Source organism: Panthera uncia, chromosome D4 (assembly GCF_023721935.1).
Source record: "Panthera uncia isolate 11264 chromosome D4, Puncia_PCG_1.0, whole genome shotgun sequence".
Classification (NCBI taxonomy): Eukaryota; Metazoa; Chordata; class Mammalia; order Carnivora; family Felidae; genus Panthera; species Panthera uncia.
Genome location: NC_064807.1, coordinates 78,884,865 through 78,911,379, shown reverse-complemented (window position 1 = coordinate 78,911,379; position 26,515 = coordinate 78,884,865). Strand labels below are relative to the sequence as shown.

Genomic DNA, 26,515 nt, shown 5'->3' with positions numbered 1-26,515 from the left:
ATTTCTTAACTATGTTCTTAGCTTTCATAATGTACATTTCTTAACTACGTAACTGGAATACAAGAGAGCTCCAAACTTAAAGACGCAGGTGATATTACAACCTGATAGAGATGTGCTGTAGAAAGTTTAGATGCCACAGCCATGGGAGCACAGAGGACCAGAGTGGCCATTCTGTCTGGAGGGTGATAAGCCAGGAAAGGATGCTCAGAGGGAACCTGTGAGCTGGGTCCTAGATGCTTAGTAGCGGCTCTGCCGGCAAAGAAGGGGAGGGGCTGATGGAGGCGGATGGGAAACGCTGTGAGGGTGTAGAGGAGAGACAGTGGGACAGAGGGGAGGGAGGGGACAGAAATGAGGCAGCGGCTCTAGCAGGTGAGGGCTAGCCTGCCAGAGAAGGAGGGCCTTTTAAGCCATGCCAAGGGTTTACACGCGAGTGGTCCGATACCACTCCGTGGGAGTAATTAATGGCATTTCTTTTCGACTATTCAAGGAAACCCAGGATGCTCATCAGTGATAAAACGAACAGAGTTTTTGTTTTTTGTTTTTTTGTTTTTTTTTAATTTGCACTTAAGTGTCTGGAACTGGAATGCTTCAAAAGCCAGGGGGTGGTGAAGTGGGTGAGCATGTAGTGGCAGGTACAGGTCCTCCCGTGGGGCCTGTGGTCTCCCCACTAGCCACTGGGCTGAGAAGCGTACTGGGATACCCTTCCAAATATCCTCCAGTTCAAGATATTCCATGTCTGAGTTTAAAAACCTGAGTCATGAGCGTCACCCCAGCCAGACAGCAGTTCTTACTTTTGCTAATGCTGTGAAAGCCACTGCGAGAGTCGAGTATGTATCTGTATGAGACAGCGGACAACGCGTCCAATTCCTATGAACAGTAAGGGGCTTGAGGAATGACGTTACGAAGTCTCATGTTGGCTCCGTGAATACCGGTCAGCGAGGGGAACTCCCAGGTCCCCTTCCCACCCCAGCTCGCCTTCCTGCATTCCTTAAACCGTAGGCTGTGCTATCTCCCAAACCACTGAAGCCGCCTCTCTCACCTTCACCTGCATCCAGTCACTGGGTGCCCTCGAACCCACCTCTACCTCACTTCCCAGCCCAGCGCAGCCCAGCCCGGGCCTTCAAGACTTTGACAGCCCCAAATCTTCCTGCGTCTGGTCTTGTTTTTTCCAAACCATCCTCCTCATGCAGACGACTGGTATGGGTGCCCACCACCCCCAGGTTGAAAATCCACCAGTGGAGGGGTGCCTGGGTGGCTCAGTCAGTTGAGCGTCTGACTCTTGATTTCGGCTCAGGTCATGATCTCACAGTTTGTGGGTTCGAGCCCCATGTCAGGCTCTGTGCTGACAGCGCGGGTCCTGCTTGGGATTCTCTCCCTCCATCTCTCTCTCTCTCTCTGTTCCTCGGCTTGCTTTCTCTCTCTCTTCCAATCTCAAAATAAATAAACATTAAAAAAAAAAAAAAGAAAAAAAGAAAATCCACCAGTGGCTTATGGGATCAAGTATAAATAGAAGACATTTTGTGATCTCCTCTGCTCCTCTAGCCTCTCGTTCCCAGGTGGGCTCATCTCCCCCCTTGAACTATCCCTGTGTAACTGGGCCCGTCATGGAGGCTACAGCCATCGTCCAGGGGCTTGATGGCCCCAGATGTATCTCCCGAGCTCCAGACAGACATTTCCGGGGGCCACAGAGCCTCTCCAGCTATGTGCCCTCCAACCTCCTCTGTCTGGATTGCCATCTCCGCCGGGCCTCCTGAGACCTCTCTCCTCTTCCCTTCTCTGGGAATACCACCACCATAACCTAGACATTCGGGAGCTGTCCTCATGCTCCTCTGTCCCTCACCTACTCACCCAGTTCTGTCGATTTTACCTCCAAAATATTCTCAAACCTGCCTTCTCCCCCTTCACCCCCCTGCCAGCCTCTGTTCAGGCTCCTCCTCTCTGCTCCTGACCTCTGCCCCCTCCACGCCATTTTCTGTGCAGCAGCCAGAGGGGTGTTTCTAAGGACGCATCCAGTTTGGCTGTTTCCTTCTCAGAACCCTGCGGTGACTCTCCATTACTTCCAAGACATTGTCCAGACTCCTTAAAATGAAGTTCAGGGTCCTTCCCTGTCAGGCCCCACCCCATGCCTAGCCCTGGTCTTTTTCCCTCCCCTTCCTCACATCCTTCCCTCGTTCACTATAGATATGGGCTCTGGAACCCGCCTGTCTGTGTTTAAATCCTGACTCTGTATCCTGTTGACTGTGTGACCTTTGGCAAGCTAATTAACATCTCTGGGGCCCCATTTCCTGAACCGTAAAATAGGGTTGTGGAGAATTAAGTGAGATGATAATGTAACGTGCTTGTGCTTAGAACAGCGCCTGACCCACGAGCACCTCACTGGTGCGATTTCCAGCACTCTGCCCATTTCACTGCTCTCTGTTCTGCAGCCGTGGGAACGGTTTGCGGTTGCCCAGACTGGTCTGTCTTTCCCCCGCTTTCATTAAGACCCACCGCAGCAGGACGATACCTGCACGGTTCTTCCTCTTGGTGTCACCTGTCTGCCTCCCACGCTGCCCCTTCCTGTCTGGCGCTGGGGACTGCCTCGTCCTCAGCTGACTCGGCGATCACCTTGAACACTGGGAGTAGGGATTTGCCCTGAGAGCGAGGCTCGGTCCGCGGAGGTTGGAAGGGGCCGGTCCCCGCACGCATGCGCTCTGTGACATCTGCTTGTCTTCCAGAAGCTGTTTTACCTGTGCCTGTGACACCAAGGGTCTCCGTTGCTAAGACTGAATGCAGACCCACCTGAGTGACAGAGGACCGCTCCAACCGGCTTCGACTTCCCTGGTGTTGCAGACACAGTGTTTCTTCAGCAACTGTCCTCTCAGCTGCCCTCGCTGCTAATGATGTTTTGTGGCTTAGTATTCCAGTTGCTGAATTTCTCTCTGAAAATATTTTAGCTTGCTTCCCCCAGATGCCCAGCCGACTTCCTCAAGTGCATCGTAAATCTCCAATCCAGATCTCCTGCTCTTGGAGATCTTCCCGCTGCACTCCTCACGGTGGCACAGCATAAACTCTCCGCTGATGAATGTCCCTTGCGTGTTTGTAACACAGCCTTCAACTCCGGTGATATCAAGATAAATCAATGTTCAGAACCTGTTAGATGGCAGAAGCCAGGGACCTTAGTGTGACCTCTTTATCTTATAGGTGAATACAACAAAGCCCAGGAGGTTAGGTGACTGTCTCAAGGTCACACCATCAGAAATGACCTGACTAAATTGGGGCTAGAAATCAGATTTTCTGCTTTTTTTTTTTTTTTTTTACTTCAGTTTTCTTCCTAACTCACCAAAAAGCTATTTATTTGCGTGTTTTTATTAAAAATTTTTAAAAACTTAAAAAAAATTGAGGTGCCTGGGTGGCTCAGTCGGTTCAGCGTCCGACTTTGGCTCAGGTCTTGATCTCACGGTTCATGAGTTCGAGCCCCGCATCGGGCTCTGTGCTGACAGCTCGGAGCCTGGAGCCTGTTTCGGATTCTGTGTCTCCCTCTCTCTCTGACCCTCCCCCGTTCATGCTCTGTCTCTCTCTGTCTCAAAAATAAATAAACATTAAAAAAATTAAAAACAAAAACATTGCAGTAAAATATGCATAACATAAAATTTACCACCTTCACCATTTTTAAGTGTATAGTTGAGTAGCATCATCTCCAGAACTCTTTTCCTCTCCCCACACTGAAACTCTGCGCCCACCGAACACTAACTCTCTACTTCTCCCTCCCCTCAGTCTCTGGTAACCACTCTACTCTGTATCTATGAATTCTGACTCCTCTAGGTACTTTATGTAAGGGTGACCATTCAGTGTTTGTCCTTTTGTGTGATGGCTTATCTCCCTGAGCATAATGTCAGGGTTCATCCATGTTGTAGTAGGTGTCAGAATTTCCTTCCTTTTTATGGCTGAATGATCTTCTATTGGACGGGAATAGCACAATTTGTCCATCCCCTCATCTGTTGATGGACACTCAGGTTTGGCTATTATGAGTCATGCTGATACGAACATGGATATACAAATACCGGTTCACCGAGAAGTATTCCTTGTACATTTAGATTTAGAGACCCTTGCTGCTGCCCACCCTTGCCACACTCCTCTGTTTTTTTCTTGTTTCCTAATGGAAAGTTTGGAAAATACAAAAAGGCACAATGAAGAGTATAGAAGTCATGGATTTTTTTTTTTTTTGGTGATATATATTTACAGGATTTTATATTCATGCTGCCCATAATTTTAAAAGTTTTATACATCCTGAGAGAGAATTTTGACAGATAGTCCCATCTATGTGGTAGGGAGAACAACGTGGAATGTATTTAAGGAACCGAGAGCGTGAACACGGAATGTGACCTTGGCCAGCCCTAGTCTTTCAGAGAGGAGTTCATTCAAAGTATGATCTTACCGTAACAGTCTACTGAGGGAGCTCTTTGTGGTGGTGCTTCCTTAAGACCATTATTAGTAGAGCGGGTTACCGCTAAAAGTCAGAATTTTGAACTGGGGTCTTTTCCCAGTCACATTTCTCAGATATCCACTAGGGGGCAGTAAAAGACATAAATTTTCCCTTAGGCCGGATGAGTAGCAAGCGGTCAGGCCACCACATCCTGTTTGCATCTCTTTGAACCACCCATGCATAGTTACAAGATAATGGATTTCACGTCCAACAGCGACTCTGGGTAAAACTGGAGATACCACCAGCTGTAGCCTACGTGCCGGTCTTCCTCGCGTTCAGGCTAACATCAATGCAGAAAACTTCATTCTCTAGGTTGGTCCCAGATTGTATTTTGCTTTAATTCACATTGGTTCAGCGATTCTCAAGCTAAGGGAACATCAGAATCACTCGTCATGCTTTTTCCAAAATCCACATGCCCAGGTCTCATCCCAGATCTATTAAATCAGACTCTCTCGGGCTGAGGCCTAGTTATAGACTGTATTTTTATTCCGGTCCTCGAGTTCACTAAGAACCAGTGCATGAGCGCTTGACTCTAATAACCGGAGGGAAAGGGCCACCCTTGAGTAAAACCTCGGAGGAGAGTGAATATGAATTCTGGAAAAGCTCTTTCCCTTTTAAAAATAGAAGTCACTGAAGGATCTGGTGGCTATGGGAACCCCACTTGGAAGAGCTATGAGGCTTTCCCATAGACTGTGCCTCTGTCGTAAGAAGCTAGGAACCTGAGAGAAGCTCTGGAACTGGGGAAGTCCTGGCAAACTCAGCATCTGTGGTTACAGCTCCAAGAAAGCCATGCTCAGGGGCCAGCCCCCTTATTGTACAGCCAGAGTTCAGATCCCAACTGTCTGCCACATTAAGAGAACCTTCCCTATAGTATTCGGGAGAAAGAGGCCTTTAATTTTATGTTGTAGAGGTAAATTGGCATAGAGAACCTGAGGTGAGGTCAGACAGCCTCCATCTCCTCGGAACCATCCCACCAGCCAGTTAGGTCAGCTTCCCAGTTTGAATTATGGGAGGACTGGATGGCATTGATCTCTGAGGATCCTTCCAGTTCTAAAATTTCAATGATCCCATTAGTATTAATAATCATGATTTGTATGGTCCTATTCTGGCAAAGAGCAGAAGAAATATTCAGTAATGCAGTGAATGACAGAGACTATTGACCACGTAGTTTAATTTATTTAAGGCATATACACTGAATTCAAAGGAGAAAATATTGCTCCCGATAATATATTGAACTGTTAGTATCTTTGGCATAGTAAAAGCTTTCCAGAGGGAAAAATTATCCATCGCTGCAAACTTGACATTTTTCACTTCCTGATCCATAACTGCCATTTCTCCAGCATGCTTATATTTACTGTGAAGGGCCAAATGTATGAATGCTTTGGATGAATATTAAATAACTACATAAACGTCAAGGTCACAGTTGCAAGAAAGGCTCAGTGGAGGGCCCTGGGAGGCTTGCATTGATCTCTCGTGAACTTCCATTCTCGAATCCTGCTGACAAGGGGAAACAATTGATGTGGACCATTATTAAGGTTTTAAGTGTTTCTCCATTGTTAAAGATCTTTTACAAGCCCGGAGTAACCGATAGTGCCCAAGGAATTGGCAAAAGCTTCACTTAGAAATATAGGCTGGCCAGAGAGATAAGTACAACCCAGAGTGCAGATGTCCTGGGCTGAGCCAAAGGTGGAGGGCTGGGGCGAGCCCAGTGCTGGGGCCCGCCACCTCCTCGGCCCCCCAGGCTCGGCTCTGAGTTACAGAGTTCAGAATGGAAGGCCTGTTCTGGGGTCCGGCACATCACAAGCTGCAGAGAGACCGGCTGCCCCTTTCACATCCACCTCCGCATTTCCTCCAGCTCCCCTCCCCCAGCGCGCCATTCAGTCCACAGCTGCACAGAGGACCTGACAAGTGTCCGGGGGAATTGGGTGCATATGAATTATGCAGACCTGCAGATCCAGACTGACTGTCTGGACTGGTCAAGTGCCCTGGATAATTATGTGAATGTCCTGCTGACCTGGAGATGGGAAGACAGCAGACATTATGGATGGCAGAATCTACTTTCAAAAAGATCTCTACAGACTGGAGGAGGATGGGCCCAGTCTACCAGATGAACTGAGTAATAGATATAAATGATGGCACGAACATTTCCCTGCACGAGCTCCCCGTTCGGTCTTAGGCTCGGCCCTTTGCACATTTTAGTTTATTTCTTTACCGCGAGCCAGTGAGGGTAGGTTTGTAGATCTCCATTTTGAAGAGGAAGAAACAGAGACATGGCAGGGTAGAGGAAGGTGCAGGTGCTGTAGAGTCCTTGATCGAGATTCCAATCCCACTTCTACCCCTCAGCTGACAAATCACTTCATCCTTAACAGTTAGGAATAGCTAGGCTTCGTGGCTGCCTTTCACGAGTCAGGTTCGGTGTGCTTAGACCTTTGCATTCATTATCTCATTTACTCTTCAGTGCAATCTTACTGCTATGTTACAGACTGAGGGAGTCACAGAGAACTTAAGTAACTCGCCCAAGGTCACGCAGTAAGCAGCAGGGCCAGGATCGAGCCCAGGCAGTCAGATTCCAGTGCCCACACTCTTAACAACTGCTGTGCCCTCTCTGCTTCCTATGTTGTAAAAAGAGAATCCTATTCTCTGTAAGGGGTAAACTCGGTAACTAATGTGCAGTGCCTAGTGGAGTTACCTGGCACATAATAGGCACTCATAAATGGTGTTAGCCATCCTCCTCCTCCTCCTCCTCGCCATCTTCCTTTTCCTCCTTACCATCATCATAGCACCATGAGTTAAATGACTTGTCTGGGGTTAGACTTCATAACTGACAAAGACCCTGGATTTGAACCTAGCTCCTGTGACTTCAGATCTGCCCGACTCTCAGTCCCCCTTCTGGAGGACAAGGCCGAGGGCAGTCCTTAGGTCACTATCTTGGTACCTAGTACAGTATTATCTCCCTGGTGCTCAGTGAATGCTCACAGAGGCAGGGCTCACTTTGTCACTCATTCACGAAACATGTGCTGAGGTCTTGCGCTGACTTGGGGGTCCAGAATATAATGCAACCATTCTTTTTTCCCCCCGCCAGGTTCGAATGGTGAAAGACGGTGACCCATCCTGGAAGCCCACTTTTATTGTGAAACCTGATGGTGGTTGTCAGGGTGATGGAATCTACCTCGTTAAAGACCCCAGTGACATCCGCCTGGCAGGGACCCTTCAGAGCAGGCCAGCGGTGGTCCAGGAGTACATCTGCAAACCTCTTCTTATCGACAAACTCAAGTTTGATATTCGTCTGTATGTCTTACTCAAGTCCTTAGACCCCTTAGAGATTTATATAGCCAAAGACGGACTCTCTAGATTCTGCACAGAGCCATATCAGGAGCCCAACCCCAAAAATCTGCACCACATCTTTATGCACTTAACCAACTACTCGCTGAACATCCATAGTGGTAACTTTGTCCATTCGGACAGTACTAGCACGGGCAGCAAACGGACTTTTTCTAGCATTCTTTGTAGGTTGTCTTCCAAAGGTGTTGACATCAAGAAGGTCTGGTCTGATATCATCTCCTTGGTGATTAAGACTGTCATTGCCCTGACTCCAGAGCTCAAGGTTTTCTACCAGTCGGACATCCCTGCAGGGAGGCCGGGGCCCACATGCTTCCAGGTAACCCTCGCCTGTCTCCACCTGAGTTCCCAACCTTGATGGGGCCTATGGAGGGCTCCCAGCTTCCTGCGAGATGAGGGGTGGGGCGGCATGGCCAGAGGCCGGCAGGGGTGGGTGCTGGTGTGGTCTTTGGGGTTAAACCTGGGTCCAACTTTCTGTTTGCCAGCTGTGTGACTTGAGGCAAGTTATTTCCCTTCTCTCACCTGTAAGAAGAGACGACCTCCCTTAAAGGACTCTTGTAAGAATTAAATGAAATAACATACATAAAGCACAGTGCTTGCCGTTTATTTATTCATTCTCCCTTCTAGCATGTTTTACCACCTGCTTAGTAGGGGCCAGGCCCTGTCGCAGGTACTGGGGAGACAGTAAGTCAGGTCTCCACAGGCCGAGGCATAGAATTTACTAATATGAGAGACACGTGGTTGACGAAGCACCTGGTATAAAGTGTCGCGACTGCTAGAGTAGAGTAAGAAATGTACTGGGCACCGTGACATTGTGGGGCCATCTAACGTCCTCTAGGTGAGAGTGAGGGTAGTCTGGGAAGGCTTCGCAGGAGCCGAAATTGGATGGAGCGGGAGATTTCTGGATTGGGCTGGGGGAGACGGTGTTCCGGGGGCAACCAGGCAATTCAAGGAACTGAAAGAGGTTCAGTGTGGTTGGCGGGTGGGGTTTGAGGCAGAGCTTGGAGGGAGACGAGGGAAGAGGAGGCTGGACAGGTCGGTAGTGGCCGAGTCTCGGAAGGCTGAGGGGCCCCCCAGAGGGTGGTCGCAGGGACTGGTGTGCTCAGGTTCTCACGTTACAAAGAAGAAACCAAAGGCAGAGGGGAGAGTGGATTGGGCAAGGCTGGGAGCAGAGGCTGATGAACCGATGGCTTTCATACAAGCAAGAGGTGGTGTTCACTAGGATGAGGAAGGTCTCGGTGTGGGTGGAGAGAATAGGTCTGAGAGCCATTCTGGAAGTGGAAGGGCTGGGCTGGAGATGGGGTGGGGGGAGTGTGGTGGTGAGGGAGCAGCGGAGAGCCAACACGGACTCCCAGGAGGTCAGGCACTCGGATGGATGGATACAAACCTCAGGAAGGGGACCGGGCTTGTGTGGGGAAGGTCAGGAGTTGGACTCGACCATGCCCTTGAAGTGCCCGTGTGACATCCAAGTGGAGAGGTTGAGTGGACAGTCGGACATTTGGGCCTGGAGTTCAGGAGCGAGAGGCCGGGGCTGGGCTGGGAAGTCATCAGCATTCAGTGACTCAGGCCACGTGAGGCTGCAGGGAGGTGGGGCCTCAGAAGATCTCTGTGGGCACCACCATTCAGGCAAGGGAGAGGCGGCTCGGGTGGGGGGACCAGCAAAGGAGGTCAACAAGAAGGGGCTTGAGACATAGAAGGCATTATCAGGAGGGGAAGCACCCTAAGTGCCAAGGAAGGCGTGCCTGGAGAAGGAGCGGGCAGGGAACGGCAGCGGCGAATGCCGAGATGTCACACGGGACCAGAACTGAAAGTGCCCACTGAGCTTCGCGGTCTTCAGGGGAGTGATGGGGCAGGGGCCACGGTGTGGTGGACTGAGCCCAGGTGGGGGCGGGGAGTGGGAGTGACAGCAGAGGGTTTTCTCAGGGCCTTTGTCTGTCAAGTGGGTGGCGGGGAAGCTGGAGTCCAGGCGCTCAGGAGACACACAGGTTCCCACCACCAGATAAATCAGAATGGGGAGCAGATAGCAAGACCCTCTGGGACCCTGTCCATCTCATCTTTAGAATTACTTGTGGCAATCGACGTATAAATAGAATACACAGAACATGTGTGTAAGCTACGGAGCGGAACAACAGAATGGTCATCCCAAACGCACCCCCCGCCCCGCCCCACCCCGTTCAAGATTGCCAACTACTGTGCTTGTCCCGATCCCATTTTCCTACCCACCCCCCGGGCTCACGTTATCCGGAATTTTATGCGTACCATCCCCTTGTTTTTAAAAATCCTTTTGTGATGCACGAATGTATCCCTGAACAGTATATTGTTTCATTTTGCTTGGTTTTGAGATTTATAAAAACGCTGCCATAAAGTATACAGTCTTTTTCAACATTCTCTTCCACTGCATGTTGAGGTGTGGTGTTGGGGCTGTTTCCTGTGTATTGCTGTAGATGCCAGTGTAAATACACACTATTTGTCTGGGCTGTTCCTCGTCCTCCGTCTAAGGCGGGAGAGCAGCGGGTGGTGTGGAGCAAGGAGAGGAGACGCAGTGGGGCAGCGTCTCTAACGGATGGGCTGTTAATGCAATAGCAAGAGAGGGGGCTAGTCCCCAGGTGCAGGTGCCAAACAGAGAGGCCAAACAGAGAGCCCCTGGGGCTGGGCACTGGTCAGCAGGGTTTCCAGGCAGGCTGGTGGGACCCTTTGGAGGGCAATTCAGGCAGTGATCAGTTCCAGGAGGGGATGGCTGTCATCTGTAGATCTGTCCTTAGGCACTTGGACCTCAGGCTTTGGGTCCCAGGTGGGATGCCCAGCTCAGCCATCCGGTAGGCAGCTTAACGCATTAGAAAGGGTAAGTGGGCAGGATTTAGAGATAGGAATAGAGAAAACGCGTCTTATCCCAAGCCATGAGAAGATTGGGGGCAGGAGATAGTTGCAACGTGGAGGCATCCAGGGGTCATCCCGGGGGACCATGTGGTCACATCTGTTTGACGGTGACAGCTATTCCAGGAGTATCATGTGGGCCCAGCATGCACAGCCAAGCCACACAGCCCTGGCACAGTGAGCGTGCAGGGGGGAGGGGCCAGAGTGGTTGTTCGCTGCCTATCCTGCTGTGGACAGGCCGCACGGGGCAGTCATTGGGGTGGAACCAGGGGCCCACGCTGTGGGGAATTGGAGGGCAGACAGGGAGGGAGCCACTGGTTTGGACAGATCACGTCTAGCAAACGGAACCACAGCCCCCATATCTGTTTTCCATTGCTTGACCACACTAAATGCTTCCAGACCTGGGGGCCAGGGGATGAGCCCTGGGCTGGAAGTAACATTCCAAAGGAGAAGCTCTTCCTCTTTCCAGCTGTGTGACCTTGGGCAAGCTTCTTCACCACCCTGGGCCGCTGTCTCCCTGTCTGAATCGCCTACACTCACCTCCCCACCTGCCTTCTTAGGGGTAGCGTGAAGTATTATAGGTGAAAAACTTCGACAAGGCATAAAGTGTTAGGTGTTTGAAATTTGGTTTACCCTGCATTTCAGATTCACAGTGATTGAGAAAATACTATTCTTTTTCCCTTGGGGGCCTCTCTTAGTTACTTTATTCTTATCACTTGGTAAAACACTTGTTAGTTTGGGTCTCAAATACCTGAAGTGATTTGAAACCCAGAGATTTAGGGAGAAGGTATGGTTCTGCTATCGAGTTGCTGTGTGATCTTACATAAGTCACTTAACTTCTCTGTGCCTCGGTTTCCTCACCCTCCTTACAGTGCTGTTGTCCGCCCCACACGAGATAAAGAGTACAAAGGACTTTGCAAACTATAATGTGCTGTGCAGGTATAATAAATTATTTCTTTGTCGTGAAGCCCCCTTTGCCTGTAGCCTGGGCCCGGCCCACACTGCAGCATTCCAGGACATAGACTCTAGCCAACCACATTACATTTATCTTAAACATGTGATTGTGCCCCCTTTCCAATCATAGCCACAATAACTACTTGGGAAACTGTGGTGGCCCGGAGCAGCTGCTGGCACAGCTCAGGCTGTGGGCAGGTTTCCTGTAATCTGTTGCCTAGGGAACGTGGCAACCCTGTCATTCCAGCCCGGCCCCCGTCATCGCCCAGCCACACTGCTACCCACCCCCCCTCCGCCGCCACAACACATCCCCATGTCAGTCTTCTTGGGGGCAGCAGTGTGACTCTGGCTTCAGCAGTAAGGTCCATCTGGGGGTAGATGATTCATGTGGCAGAAAAACACATGCAGAGGAAAGGTTTTCCGCTCAGCTTTCAAGAACATTCTTTCCCAATCCTGTTGCTTGGTCTGTATCTTCCTTTAGCTCTGTGTCTAATTCTCTCCTCGGCTCATGATCCTTTCCCTTAGATGTCTGGAGGAGACACCTTTCCTAAATGCTAACACGCTTCTCTTTCTTCTCTGTCCTCTTGACCTCCTGCTCGCCTTCAGCCCCAGGCACCCCATAGGAAGGAGATCAGAAGCAGCCTTAAGGCCACACGAGGGCTTGGGGTTTGCTCTCAGACGCCCTGGGTTTGAACTAATAGCGGCTCCTTTTTCCAGCCACCCTAGCTGGTGAGTTTGCAAGTTAACCTTTCTTTGCCGTAAATGCTGTAAGAGGGCCTGTCACAGAGAAAGGAGTAATTAACTTTGCCTGGCCCAATCAGGGAGGGCTTCCCAGAGGAGGAGCTGTTTTAGCTGGAGCTTAAGCATGGAGAAGAATTTGCCAAGCAGAAAGGGGCAAGGGTCCCCATAGTGACCTGCTTTCCCTTCCACCTCACTGGCCGCTGCTTCTGTGCCCCTCCTCTGGACCTTCAGTGTTGGGGATTCCCAGGACTCAGTGCCTGGAAAGTTCTTTTATGTACAACCACTCTCTAAATACCTCACTTAGCCCCGTGGCTTTAGGTACCAGCTATGTGCTGTTGACTCCTGAATTTTTATCTCCAGTCTTGACCTGTCCTGAGCTCCAGGCTGGTATATCCAGCTGCCCCCTTTCATTTTTTTCACCCAGACATCTAGTGGGACTTTCCCATCCAACATGTCCAAAATCAAACTCTTGAATTCCCTCCCAAACCTCGTCTCCCATTGTTTTCCTATTTCGGTAAATGCACGACGTCCGATCAGTTCCACAAACGGAAAACCTGAACCATCCTGCTTTCTTCTTTTCCTCTCCTCCCTAGATCTAATACACAAGCAATGCTTGCAGATAGATCCTAAATCTAACCACGTCTGACCAGCTCCACTGCTGCCGTCCTAGTCCAGGCAGGGGTCACCTTGCACTTGTACCACCTCCGTAGCCTCCTAATTGATGTCCTGTTTCCCACCTTTGCTGCTTATGGCCTATTTTTCTCACTGTAGCCAGAGTGATTCTTTCAGAACATGCCAGATCAAATTACTTCCCTTGTGCAAACTCTCCAACGGCTTTCTCGTTGCACTTGAAAGTCCTGGCTCCTTACCATGGCCTACAAGATGTGACATGACCTGTCCCTTGTCTTTCTATCTGACCTCATCTCCTACCACTGTCCCTCTTGCTCACCCCTTGCTGTTGTTCAAAAGTGACCTTTGCTCTTGCTGCTCCCTCTGCCTGGAATGCTCTTCCTTAGCTCTTCAAATGACTTACCCACTTACTTCATTCAGTCCCTATTCATGCATCCCCTCTCGAGGCTTTTGCTTCTGGTCATGATGGAACAACAAATCTTGACTTAACAGCCTTTTGAAAATGACTAGAAAGCTGGACAATGTGCATGAAATAAGTGGTTTCAGATTTTGGACAACAGACATCTCAGCACTGTGATCCCTGAGGAAGTGGGGGATGGAACTGAGGTGAGTCCTACGGTTGCCACAACTTCCTGTCTGGGAGCAATCTCCTGGATATGGATGCGGGGAGGAGCCTGAACCAAGCCCTGTGACCTCAATGAGCTGAAGAGTTGGAGATCAAAGTTGGGGAAGGCTGAGGTATCTGGAATTCTGTGGACAGAATTCTGAAAAGGAGGGAGCTGAGCAGGAAACGGGCTCCAGAACCTGCAGAGACCCCTGTGTTGTTACTGAGTGCTAGGCCACCATGTGTGGGGTGTGGGTCAATCAGAGTGTTTGTCACTCTGGGCAAAGAGTGACTGGTGAACTGATAAGCGAAACAACTTCTGGTGCCCACACAGAGCAGGGAGAGATGTTTATACACCGAGTAGCCAGTGTGGCTCATCCTTGGTGGTCATCAGGAGCATTCAGTGGAGGTTCAGGAGAAGTTGTGCCTTAATGGACTGACTCTTCCCTGGAATGAAAGTTACTCTAGACCCACCCTAGTGAAGTTTAAACAATAGGCCTTGGGGGCACCTGAGTGGCTCAGTTGGTTAAACATCTACTCTTAATTTCGGCCTAGGTCATGATCTCACGGTTCGTGGATTCAAATCCTGCAATGGGCTCCGTGCTGACAGCATGGACCCTGCTTGGGATTTTCTCTCTCCCTCTCTCTCTGCCCTCCACCTCCCCCTCAAAATAAATAAATAAACATAAAAAATAGGCCTTGGAGGTATCAAACTAATCTGCAAATAACTAACTGCCAAAAAAGCCTAGCACTTTTTAAAAAACAAAACCTAGACACTCAGCATTGTAATGTTCACAGTGTCCAGCATCCATTCCCATCCAGCATTCAGCATCCAGGCATTCCACAGAGCAGGTAAGGCAATCCATACCAAGGGAGGAAACCAATACAAACAGACCCAGAGTTACCAGCAACGATGAAACTAGTAGGGGAAGGATGTTACAACAGCTGCTATAACTATGCACGACATTTTAAAGGGAAATATGAGCTTAATGAAGAAGAGAGATGGAAGCTATTAAAAAGAACCACATGAACTTCCAGAAGAGAAAGACACAAAATATGAAATGAAAAATTCACTGAATGAGATTAGCAGATTAGACACTGCAGAAGAAATGGATCAGTGAACTTGAAGACACAGCAATAGAATAGAGAAAATGACAGGAAAAATAAGTGAACAGACCCTCACTTATCTCTGGTACAATATCAACATGTGTATAATTGGAGCTCCCCGAGCAGAAGAGACAAAGAAGATGCAGAAAGACTTTTTTTTGGAGAAATAGCCCCAGATTTCCAAATTTGAGAAAAAAATAGAAATTTGCAATCCAAGAAGCTCAAGAAACTCCAAGGAGGACACACACACACACACACACACACACACACACACATCAAAGCTTAACAAAATCAAATTGTGGAAAACCAGTGACAAAAAAAAAAAAACAACTTATGTTTAGAGGAACAAAGAATAACCAAAAAGTTATTCTGATCAGAAACTGTGGAAGCCAGAAGACGATGGGATGACAAGACCTTCCCTAGTTATCCTTCTAAACCACCAACCCTCCCCTCCACCTACCATATCACACTCATTTGTCTTGTTCACTGGTTTATCCTCAGGGCCTAGAATAGTACCGAGTATTTAGTAGGTGCTCAGTAAATATTTCATCAGTAAAGTTGTCTTCCAGGTAGAAGAGTATAAAGGAGAAAGCAGTAAAGCATCCTAGAACTACTAATAGTTCAGCACAATTACAGCCCAAGATGTGCAGGGGGGGGAGGGGGAGGAAATAAGGCTGGAATGTGAGACAGATGTCAGGTCATAGAGGAATTTGTAGGACATGCCGTGGACCTAGGCCTTCATTCTGCAGGCAGGGATTTTAGGCAGAGGAATGCTAATACTCTGTTTGCATTTTAGAAAAATTACTCTGGCAGCCCCTTGTGCCAAGTGAACTAGATGTGTGAGATCGAAAGCAGGGAAATGAATGGGAAAGCTATTAAATTAGTCCAGGTGAGAGCTGGTGCAGACCTGATCTAGGCCAGGAGCGGTGAGGATGGGCCAGCTCTGGAAAGCTCTTCAGGAGGCAGAATGTACACGAGTTGGTGAGCAGCTAGATGTAAAAGATGAAGGAGAAAGTTTTAACTTGTGTAATTGGGTGGATAAGGAATATAGGAGGCAAAGTCGATTTTAGAGAAAGGTGCTGTATTAATGATCAATTGGCTGTGTAATAAATTACTCCCAAAGTAATAGTTTAGCGGCTTAAACTCACAAACATTTATTATCATTCAGTGTGTGTGGATCAGGAATCTAGGCTTCGGGGACTTCCTCTGGTTCAGTCCCCTACAAGGCTGCAATGACTACAGTCACCTCAAGGCCTGACTGGGGAAGAAGCCTGGGGGTAGGCCTCAGCACCCCCTGGCTGTTGGCTGGAGACATTAGTTCCTTGTCACCTGTGCCTCCAGGAGGGCAGTCCACAGCGTAGCAGCCAGCTTCCCTCAGAGTGTGTGAGCAAGAGAGTAAGAGAAGGCCTTCCAAGATGGAAGCCCTGGTCTTCTTATGATCTGATATTGAAAGTGACATCCCATCATTTCTGCCCTATGCTGTTTTTTAGAAATAAGTCACTAGGTGCAGCTCACACTCAAAGGGAAGGGATTACACAAGGGCATGATTGCCACGAGGTGGGGGTCATTGAGACCATTTTAGAGGCTAGTGAGTTTGTATAGTGATACTGAGTTTGGATATGTTGAATTTGAGGACTCTGGGACCTCCCAGTTGAGACTACTCTGGATACAGATGGATGTGTAGTTCTAGGGTTCAAGAGAGAATCCCCCCTCATTGGAACGTAGCTTGGACCTTCGCATGAGTTTACAAGTAATGGTGCAGGATCCTTTTCTTCCCAGGTTGTTTTGGAAACTTCTAAAAGGGCTGAAAGATAACTTTGAATCCCCAGGGTACCCCTCGAGTAGGAGGTGTGCAACACATAATTGCTTGCATGAAGACAGAGTATCATGTGACTGAAAAGTCCTCTCTCTCCTTTTGACAATTCTTGCTTGGCCACCAAACTGGAGGGAGGTTTTCTCCTTTCTAAGCTGCTTTTATGATCTGCATAAAGTGGCTGTTAGACTAAATTCGTAGTTTAAAAAAAAAATATATATATATATATATATATATATATATACACATATATATGTATGTATGTATATATGGATCCCCAGAGAAGAAAGCTTTATATATATATGTATATTATATATATTATACATTATATTTTACATATACATACACACACACACACACACACACACACACACATATATGGATATATATAAAGCTTTCTTCTCTGGGGATCCGGTATATGAGATAGGTAAAAGTTGCTTTGATCTGGCCTCCCCAGTGCTTCCCCAGAAAAGAACCCCATTTTGAAAAACACTGGACCAAATTCCTGATTTTTTTCCAGCTCTATTCCAGAATTTTATGACAAGATCAACTCTAAGCTCCTCCCAGTTCCGTTATTCTGTTTATTGAGATCCACTGGTGCTACATATTTCATTGAACTTTTGTAAAGAAAACAATCTATATTTCCTTGAATTCATGAAAAAAATATAATAATGACCTTTATTAAATACTTACTATGTTTCAGGCACTGTGCAAAATATTTTACATTGCATTATTTTTATTTGGTCTTGGCTCCCCACTATTTATTGGATTGTAAGCTCCATGGGGTCAGGGGCCTCGTCTAGTCCACTGCTATATTTCTAGAAGGTAGAATAGTTCCTGGGATATAGGAAAGCACTCAATAAATATTTTTTTGAATGAATGAACTAAGGTAAGTACTATTCTTATTCCCATTTTACAGATGAAGAAACTGGGGCTTAGAGTTGCTAAGTAACTTGCCCATAGTTATGCACATTAAAGGCAGAGCTAGGATTTGAAATGAGCTCTTCTGGACTCTAAAGCTACATAATGCCATTTCTTGTTGGTGGGATCGGTAGGAAACTGCAAAGGAAACTGGCATATATTGAGTACCTCCTACATGATGAGCATAGTCATAGGTGCTTTTTGCTTCCATCATCAGCTACTCTGCAAGGTAGCTATCGTCAACTCTCATTTTTCATGAGGTATATGAAGCTCAGAGAGGCTACGCACTGCACCTAGAGTTGTCTAGCTAGTGCGAGAGACAGAGGTAGGATTGGAGCCAAGTATTTCTGACTCCAAAGCATTTCTGTACAAGACCCTACATATTCAACGACATGCACCCAAGTTTAGGTTCTAGAAAATACCATGCCATTGGTGGGTGCAGATCAGTATGGCTGTTGAGGTTTTGCCTTCTCCGGCTTTCCTATAACTTTATTTTCAGGAAACCACTGTTCATTGAACCGAAAGAGCCCACCAAGCTGAGAAAGAGCGAGTCCAAGCTTCTAAGATGTAGCAGAAAGCAGCTGATGACTAAGGATGATAAATGCAGGCACCACAGCCCGCTGTTCTCTGTAGCCTCATCAACACCACATGCCTCAGCCCCGGTCTGCAGTTAGACTGATGATGTCACCAGAGTCTCCTAAAGGCCTCATCACTCATAGCCACTTGCCATATATTATTAAGTGGATCTATAATGCATGTAACATTTTCTACTGAATTTCCATTCCTTTCTTTTCATGACCAGGGAAAGAAAAATAGAGCAAGGGTGACTTTTTCCAACTTCTCATCCTCATTGCCCTTCACTGAAGAATAACCTCATCCTGAATTACCCCCAAAAATGGTCATTTGGGCTCTGATTTCATTAATAAGAATGAGGCTACAGTTGGATAATTACCGTCTGACTAATGCACATTCTGTATAGACAAGTAAATGGGTTTCCCTTCATCTTTTCTGCTTGATCCTCAGAGGAGGGGATACAGCTGTATCTTTTTCTTTTTCTCTCCTTTATTCTCCATTTTATTTTTTGAAACTTTGGGACTGTGTCAATTATGTCAGAAGCTTTCTACCTTATCACCTCCTAGAGAGATAAGGAGAGTCCTCCCGAGAATCTGACGTCCTTGTGGTTTGAGTCTGAATCTAATTAGAACCAGTGATTTTGAGGATCGGGAGATGTTATGCAGGTGAAGGGTTGTTTCGGGCAGAGGGAAAGATGCACAGGGTGGCTTACCCCATCCTAGGGCTTGTGAGGAACTGAAGGAAGCCAAAGACAAAGCCTCACCTAAAGCAGCACGCTGGATGGAAGGGCAGGTGTCAAGGACACATGGTGTTGGGGTTAGCCTTGGGTGTGGGTCTGTGCAGTGACACAGCACTCCGTGCTCAGAAGGGCTCTGTGCTTGGTTTAATGCTCTGCTGCCACCATCATGAAATTGTCAGTACTTTTTGAACAAGTCTCCCCCTCCCCACCGTGTTTTCATCCTGCACTGGATCCCACAAATTCTGGAGCCAGCCTTACGTGGGTATGAAATCCAACTCTGTCACTTACTCGCTAGGCGAGCTTGGGGAAATCCATTGGCCTCTGTGAGACTCAGTTTCTGCTTTTGGAAAATGGAGAGCAGGATCCTTCCTTCAAACACACCGTCATGAGGACTAAACGAGATTATGAATAATTGGTGCATCGTGGAGTAATTGATGCCTAATAAATATTCCCTTTCCTTAGCTAAGGAGCGTCTTTCAAAATCACTGGGGCGGGGGGCAGGGGGGCATTGTTTTTCAAAACTAGTTTGCCTGGGTTCTACTCTGAAAGATTCTGACTTGTAGGTGTGAGCTGGGGGATATGTGGTGGTTTTGAAAGGGCTCCTTAAGTGATACTGATGGACATCTGAGGTTATGAAAGGTAGCCTTGGGTTTTTAGAGATCTAGCTAAGAAGCAGCTTAATAGAGGAGAGCAGATGGAGAGGGAGAAATTGATGGGCACTACTGATCCTCAACATAATAAAAAACCTGTTAAGGAAGAAAGAGGTCACCGATATTGCTGAAATGCACCAGGACATCTCATCCCATCATCAAGGTTCCTGTGAAATTTTCTGCTGTCCATTTAGCCTGACAAGAACACCCAGGGGCAGAAGGGCCGTGGACAAGAGAAGCCAGGGTCAAGGCGCAGGTTGGGGGCCAAGTGTGAACTTATTGTCACCTTAATGACCCTAACACCATACTCGATTCCTGAAAAGAAATTGTAGCTAGAGGGAGTAATCTTGAATTATGTGTATCCTACCCAGATTCTAGGCTTTGACATCCTTCTGATGAAAAATCTGAAGCCTATTCTCCTGGAAGTAAATGCAAATCCCAGCATGAGAATCGAACATGAGCAAGAAGTAAGTATTTTGAACGCCTCATTGAATATATTGCCATACAACTGCACGTGCCCTCTCATGCTGTTCACTCAGCTAAACAAGGTTCAGCATTCTCAGATTTGCACAGTGAACTTCTGTTCCAGTCTAAATAGTTTCAGTTTTGTGGATCTCTGAACAGAGTCTATAAATATAAGACCTCTCCGACCCCTGGTAACTTCTCAGCATGCCATTCTTCCAATTTTTAAGGTCTGCAGACACAGAGGCAGCTGAACCTTTCCATCAGTTTTGACGTGAACTAATTAATTAGCGTCAGGAGATGAACTAATTGAAATTCTAGGAATATGATTTAGCCATGTCGACATACTTGAATCACTAACATAAATAGCACATTCAACAGTGGTTAGTGCATAAAAAAAGACTGGAAGGAAACACACCAAACACTAATATTGTGTTTTGGGGGGAGTATGTGGATTTCTTTTATTTTCTTAACCCCTTCTATATTTCCAAATTTTCTACAGCGAGCATGTATGATTTTGATAACTAGAAAGACATAGTGCTCCTTATGTATGTATTTCCGCTTTACATATTTTGTTGATTTGTTAAAGGAAACTGACACTGTAAAAGTAACATAAAGGGAGTCTTCAAAAAATTACCTTCTGTAGATGAACATAAGCAAAGCCTAACAGTTCAACCACTGGAGCCAATGCTAATAGGTACTTGGTACTGAATCACTCTCCACTGTAACACTGAATCCTTACCCATTCAAGCTTTCTCCGGGGGTCTTTGAAAATGTCCCCAGCCTTGTCGATGAAGAAGTGAAGGTGGCCGTGATCAGAGACACACTACGCCTGATGGACCCACTTAAGAAGAAAAGAGAGAACCAGTGAGTATACTTTTTATATCATTTATTTCTATCAACTCTGCTGGCAGTGTCCCAAGCAGCTAAGTTCTCTTAGAACATTGTAACATTGGAGTGAGATTTACACATTAAACAATCTCACCCATCATATTTTCATTTGTGGACATCAGCCTCCAAATATAGTGACTTGCAATCAGGAGATGGAGACTTGTATTTGAATCCAACGTTTGGGATTCAACTGATGAATTTTTAGCTGACTGTTATTTGAATCTGGAAAGTCTCTTCGACGAACCCACTTTCCCCTAAGGTGGAATCTCCTCTCACCCACCACTGTTCACCTAGAGCTTTTCTTGGAAATGCCCAAACATAGGGAGAGAGTAAAACAAAACCAAGGAGAGGGCCATAGGTTGCTTGGATGTGATAAGAATCGTTTCCCTTTTCACTTTCTTCCTGACGTTTATACTCTTGCAGGATAAGTTTTTGGTTTCGACGTTTGCAGGGCCACTTGAAGTTCTGGGAGTTCTGTATTCTTTACAGTTATTGTTCTTTTCCATCCCACTGGCCCCAGGGTGCGTTACCCCAGTTGGGGCATTGGTAAGAGTATGTGCCCCACCCCTCCCTCCCCGGAATCACCCCAGAAATGAACAGCATCTCATCTGGGTATTTTGTTTTGTTTTTATCAAATTCCTGGCTCTCGCAAAGTAAATATCGTTATGCTTGTTTTAGGCAAAAAAATCAAAGCCCTCCTTGTCCCCCCAACAAATCAGCTTGACCTAAATGCCCGCAGACAAATAAAGCACTTGTCAGCTATGGCTCGAGACCTCAGGGAGCATGGACTTCCCTTTCCTAAGCAAGTGGTGTTTTGTTAGTTCCTCTCCTGCAGCACCTCACCAGCTGGGCTCAAGCCCAAACAGTGCTAGAATATTCTGCACTGGTGCTTCTCCCTTGGCTGCATGTTAGAACCATCTGGAGAGCTTTCATAAATACCAGTGTGAGGGCCCCCGCTTCTAGAGACGCCGATTTTAATGAGCCTGGGCTGGAGGGCTGGCCACAGAAGTTTTTTAGGTTCCCTAGGTGATTCTACCGTGCAGTCAAGGTTTAGTGCCACTGCCTGGCAGGAAATGTCACTCTGTAGGAGCATTTGTCATATTCTGAGTCAGGCTGGATGGTGCCTGCTCGGTTGAGTGTTCCTCTGGGGCGTTCTTCCCCGCGGGAAGCACAGATTGCCATTGTTGGCAAGACCTGGCCGAGAACATTCACCTGCAGTTCGGAGGGCCAGTCGCGCCGGATGTGGCTTCGGCCAATTAGAGCTTCAAAGTGGTGGCCTGTCAGCTCTGCCGCATCCTGGGTGTGGCCCCAACACCATGGGTAACGTGTCCGTTCGTATGTGCACGTGACTGCTTTCTTCCGCCATCCCGAAGGAAAGGCAGCAGGTGGATTGCAGTTTGGTCAGATTAATTGCAGTAAAACTCATTCCTTAAACATCTACTCTCTAAGGGTTATCGATCTCCCTGATAGAGGTTAGGTCTTGGGAGATTGTGTGGCACTGTGGGGAGGCTTCAGTGGCTATCCGTGTCAGTATGACACGCCGGTACAGCTCTTTGAAGATGACCTTGACACATTAGCAGTCTGATTTGTGTGTGTGTATGTGTGTGGGAACAAATCCAGAGGCCATTGTGTGGCCATGAAACAGGAAAAGATATAAAAGTATCACTGTATTTTCACATTAAGTGATATTGAAACATGATTAGCTTTCTTCTTGTTGTTTCAGTTTTTTTGTGTTCCGTTTTGTTTTGTTTTGTTTTGTTTACCCACACCTGGCATTCTGGATCATCTCTGTGAGCTGCACAACTAAAATTTAATAGCGACGGGGCACGGGACCAAAGGAAGGTCGGGCAAGACATTTGCAGCTTACCAATCATAAGTAGCAGAACCTTGTTTTAACTGAAGGAGCACTGGCTCTTTTAAAAATTGATAACCAGGAATAGGTAAAATTTCTAGAACCTGACCTCAATTCTAATATAAATCTTTCCTCTCCCCCTTTTCTTACCTAGAATATAAGGGGGTATATGAATAGCCAAATGTCATTTACTGATAATTTTCCTAAATTTCACCTTTAAAAAAAAAACACAGTAATGATCGTCCATGAAAGTACTTTGTAATCCGTAAAGTGCATTTGTATGTAAGGAATTATTATTACCATTTTGGTAACTTGACCATGCAGATAAAAAAAGCTAAAATTATCCTCAACTCCTCTGTGTAGAAATGTTTCAGAATAACTTGAAAAAGCACCATACTTATGCCCACAGAAAATGCCCAGTGTAGTAATGCTGAATCATATGTGTCCAAATCAGACACCGTGTCACTGTGCAGAAAATGATGTCACAGAGACTTCTAGGATGGGAGGGAGCTTCAGAAACCAGAGTGTCTTGTGTTTAAATAGGATCTGACCTAAACCTTTATTTTTTTAAATTAATTTATTTTTGTTATTTTTTTTAACGTTTATTTATTTTTGAGAGAGAGAGAGAGACAGGATGTGAGGAGGGGAGGGGCAGAAAGAGAAGGAGACACAGAATCCAAAGCAGGCTCCAGGCTCTGAGCCGTCAGCCCAGAGCCCGATGTGGGGCTCGGACCCACAAACCGTGAGATCATGATCTGAGCCGAAGTCGGACGTTCAACCGACTGAGCCACCCAGGCGTCCATGACCTAAACCTTTAAAAACAGATGGTTTCCTAGCCTTTCCCTACAACTCTTTAGCAAACGAGGGTCTGCAGTGTCCCTCGTTACTTCGTCCTTGAGCACATGTCGTCAGCACGACCACTGAGGTGGGTCTTCACCGTCCCCATATACGCTGAGGAGAAATGGTAGATAGAGGTCCTGACCTCTTCGTGCCTCTCAACTTCTCTGGGAAGGTGCCGAGGGGACGTGTGTCCATGTGTCAGGCATCTTCACACACCTCAGGGGCTGACAGGCTGGGGTCACTTTCTTGGTGGGACTGAAAGCGGCCCTCGTGCCTTCCTTGGGCACAGGAGCTGGTGACTGCACGTACCCTTCCTGGCCTAGCTGGAGGCTTTCTCCTGAGCTCGAAGGGACGAGCTTTAAGTTCCGACCTCAGGATTGTTGCAGAGCTGTGTGAGCCTCAGTGTCCTTTTCTATAAAATGGCATTTAAATGAAACATGAAAAACTATTCAGAGTAGCCACTTAATCATGCTTAGCTCACTACTCAAAATAAAACAATCTACTAGAATATAAGAAGAAAACACCAAAAAATAAAGCTTAGCTATTGTTATCTTTCTGGGTATACTTAGAGTAGAATTCTGAGTTACGTATCCTAAAACTGAAGCTACGGGACCGCTGTGGACATTGGAGCTGTTTGCCAATGGAAGGTTCCGTTTCTGAGTAGCAAGATATTACTGGCCCAGGCATATTTATTTGTTGGATTAAGGAAAAATACCTTTGGCCCCTGAAGGAATAAAATAGCTGTCTGAACTATGACAACATTTTATAATATGAGGTGATTCTGATTTACACATTAGGGTTCTTTGGAGGCATTGTAGGGACATGCGAAGAGGGAGGCTGATGGGGTGGGACTCTGGAAATATCATATATCTGTGCGTATACACACATATATGGAGGTAAAATTCACATAGCATAAAATTGACTATTTAAATTCCATGGCACTTAGTACAGTCACGGTGTTATGCAACCACCACCCCTATCTAACTGCTTCCAAAATGTCAACCCCTAAAGGAAACCCTGTACCCATGAAGCAGCCACTTCTCGTTCCCACCTCCCCCAACCTACTCTCTGTCTCCGGATCGACTTATTCCAGACACGTCATATAAGTAGAATCATGCAGTGTGCGGTCTTTTGTGTCTGGTTTCTTTCACTTAGCATGTTTTCAAAGTTCACCCATGTTGTGGCATGTATCAGTACTTTTTCCTTTTTACGGCCAAATAATATTCCGTTATATGGGTATATTATATTTTATTATCTGTTTGTCACTTGATGGACATCTGGGTGGAAGCAATTATCTATTTCATATTTTGGCCTTCTACAGGAGATTTCATTTGAGAGCACAGAATCTTTTTAACGTTGTTGGTTTACTCCAGCCCCGTCATTATATTGAGAGAAGCACGGACTGTTAGAATCAGAAGGGATCTAGAAACCATGTGCCAGTCGGCTCCCTGGTTCGGGAATCTCCTCCTGACAGAGGAGCAGCCCGTGTCCTGGTGAGGCACTGTATGTGGCATCAGCCAGGTCTGGGGTGAAGTTTCTCACCTCTGATCGCTGCGCCATGAGCTTGGCCAAGGGACTTTGTTCTCCCATCTGGTCTTTAACAATGGGGATGGAGATATCTCCTTGACTGGATTGTCATGGTCACCGTATGAAGTGACACCTATTGAGAGAGCCTCATGACATCTGAAAACATTAGACAAACGCTAGTCCTTAGGCCCACCAAGTGGCCAATCAGGCTTCGGGGTTCTCCTGATGGTGACCAATAGGTCACCAGCTTCTGAAGCAGCCTGTCTGTCGTACATAAAGGTTCTGCACACGTGCATCATACAAGACGAAACCCAGATGGAGAAGGTCAGTAACTTGTCACAAGTCACAAAGCCGGTCAGAGGCAGAGTGGGAACTGGATCCAGGGTCTCCCAACTTCAACACCAGTGTCTCTCCATTTTGCCACGTTGTTCCACTGACCTCCAGCTTCTCCAAGGATTCAAAGCTAAGCTTGTAAGATAGGGGAGAAAATCAGGAGAATCAATGGAAAGTTTTGCTTTTGTCAAGGTATGTGGGTGCCCTCAGTCTTTTTTTTTTTTTTTTTTTTTTTAACTTCTATCTGCAACAGAAGTGAAGAAATTGCATTCCTGGATTATTTTAGAAACAAAGTGATGATTCCATCAATTCATTAATTTTGGAAGATTGGTTTACCTTGGGGAGCCATCTTAGTAGCATTTTTCCTCTTTTCCTGAATGTAGATATTTCTGGGACCCAAATTCATTTCTCAGGAATCCTAGCCCTTCAGGGCCTCAGAGAAGTGTAAGTGAAGTCAGAGACAGGAAGGCTTGGAGGAGTCTAAAGGGACTTTCTTGATATGGTGATGCCATGCAGTGCCTGGGAACTGCGATATAGACTGCCCATCTCTTATTCAGAAGCGTGTATTTGGAACACGACTTACATAAGGCACGGAGGCCTCTTTTCTCCCAGTAACATCTCACCGCCCTCTCCCAGTTCCGTTTACTTCCCATCACAGGAACGACCAGGTGTATTATCAGGGTGTTGGGGCAGCTTTTGACCTGATCTAAACAGCTTTATCCTCTGAAGGCTTCACTGAGAGCTCAGGCTTCACTTCTGACCTTGACTCCAAGCATCTCCCTTGGATCCTGCACCATGTTTAGAGCCAATAAATTAAAAGAATCCCCAGATTCGTTTGATTCCACATAGAATCTAGGATAAAGCCGGAACATTCTATGAGAAAACAGACCAAGAAATCTCCCAGTGGAAAAGAGACCAAGAAATCTCCCAGTGCTTCAGTTTCACAGCTGGGGCTTGTACCAAGACCAAGGAATGTAACTCTGTCCCATCCTGGAGAAGATTATCAAAAACACATTAATCAGAGGTCCTCTAAGTCCAGACCTCTGCCACTTAAACAGACAGTGTATTCTACTGAAATCCCCTCAGTGGTAGGGAAGAGAGGCTCTTAAAACGTGTAGACTAAACATGCCTTCATAAATGCAGGATGTTATCTTTCTTATCAGAGAATATTCTTCTGCAAACAGTCTTTCCGAAGAATCA

At 46.8% G+C, this 26,515-nt stretch overlaps 1 protein-coding gene and 1 long non-coding RNA gene across 2 annotated transcripts in view; one reads left to right on the top strand and one right to left on the bottom strand.

Annotated features, from left to right (window-relative positions):
• TTLL11 (tubulin tyrosine ligase like 11) overlaps positions 1 to 26,515 on the top strand; it is a 236,875-nt gene that overhangs the window by 91,396 nt on the left and 118,964 nt on the right. The window contains 3 exon segments of the mRNA XM_049637428.1: positions 7,548 to 8,123; positions 19,782 to 19,877; positions 20,624 to 20,739. Coding sequence (XP_049493385.1) covers positions 7,548 to 8,123; positions 19,782 to 19,877; positions 20,624 to 20,739 — 788 coding nt within the window.
• Positions 15,621 to 26,137, bottom strand: LOC125927347 (uncharacterized). The gene is made up of 3 exons (XR_007459307.1): positions 24,998 to 26,137; positions 20,615 to 20,716; positions 15,621 to 15,703 (listed from the first exon to the last, which is right to left on the bottom strand). It is a non-coding gene; the product is annotated as an uncharacterized LOC125927347 (long non-coding RNA).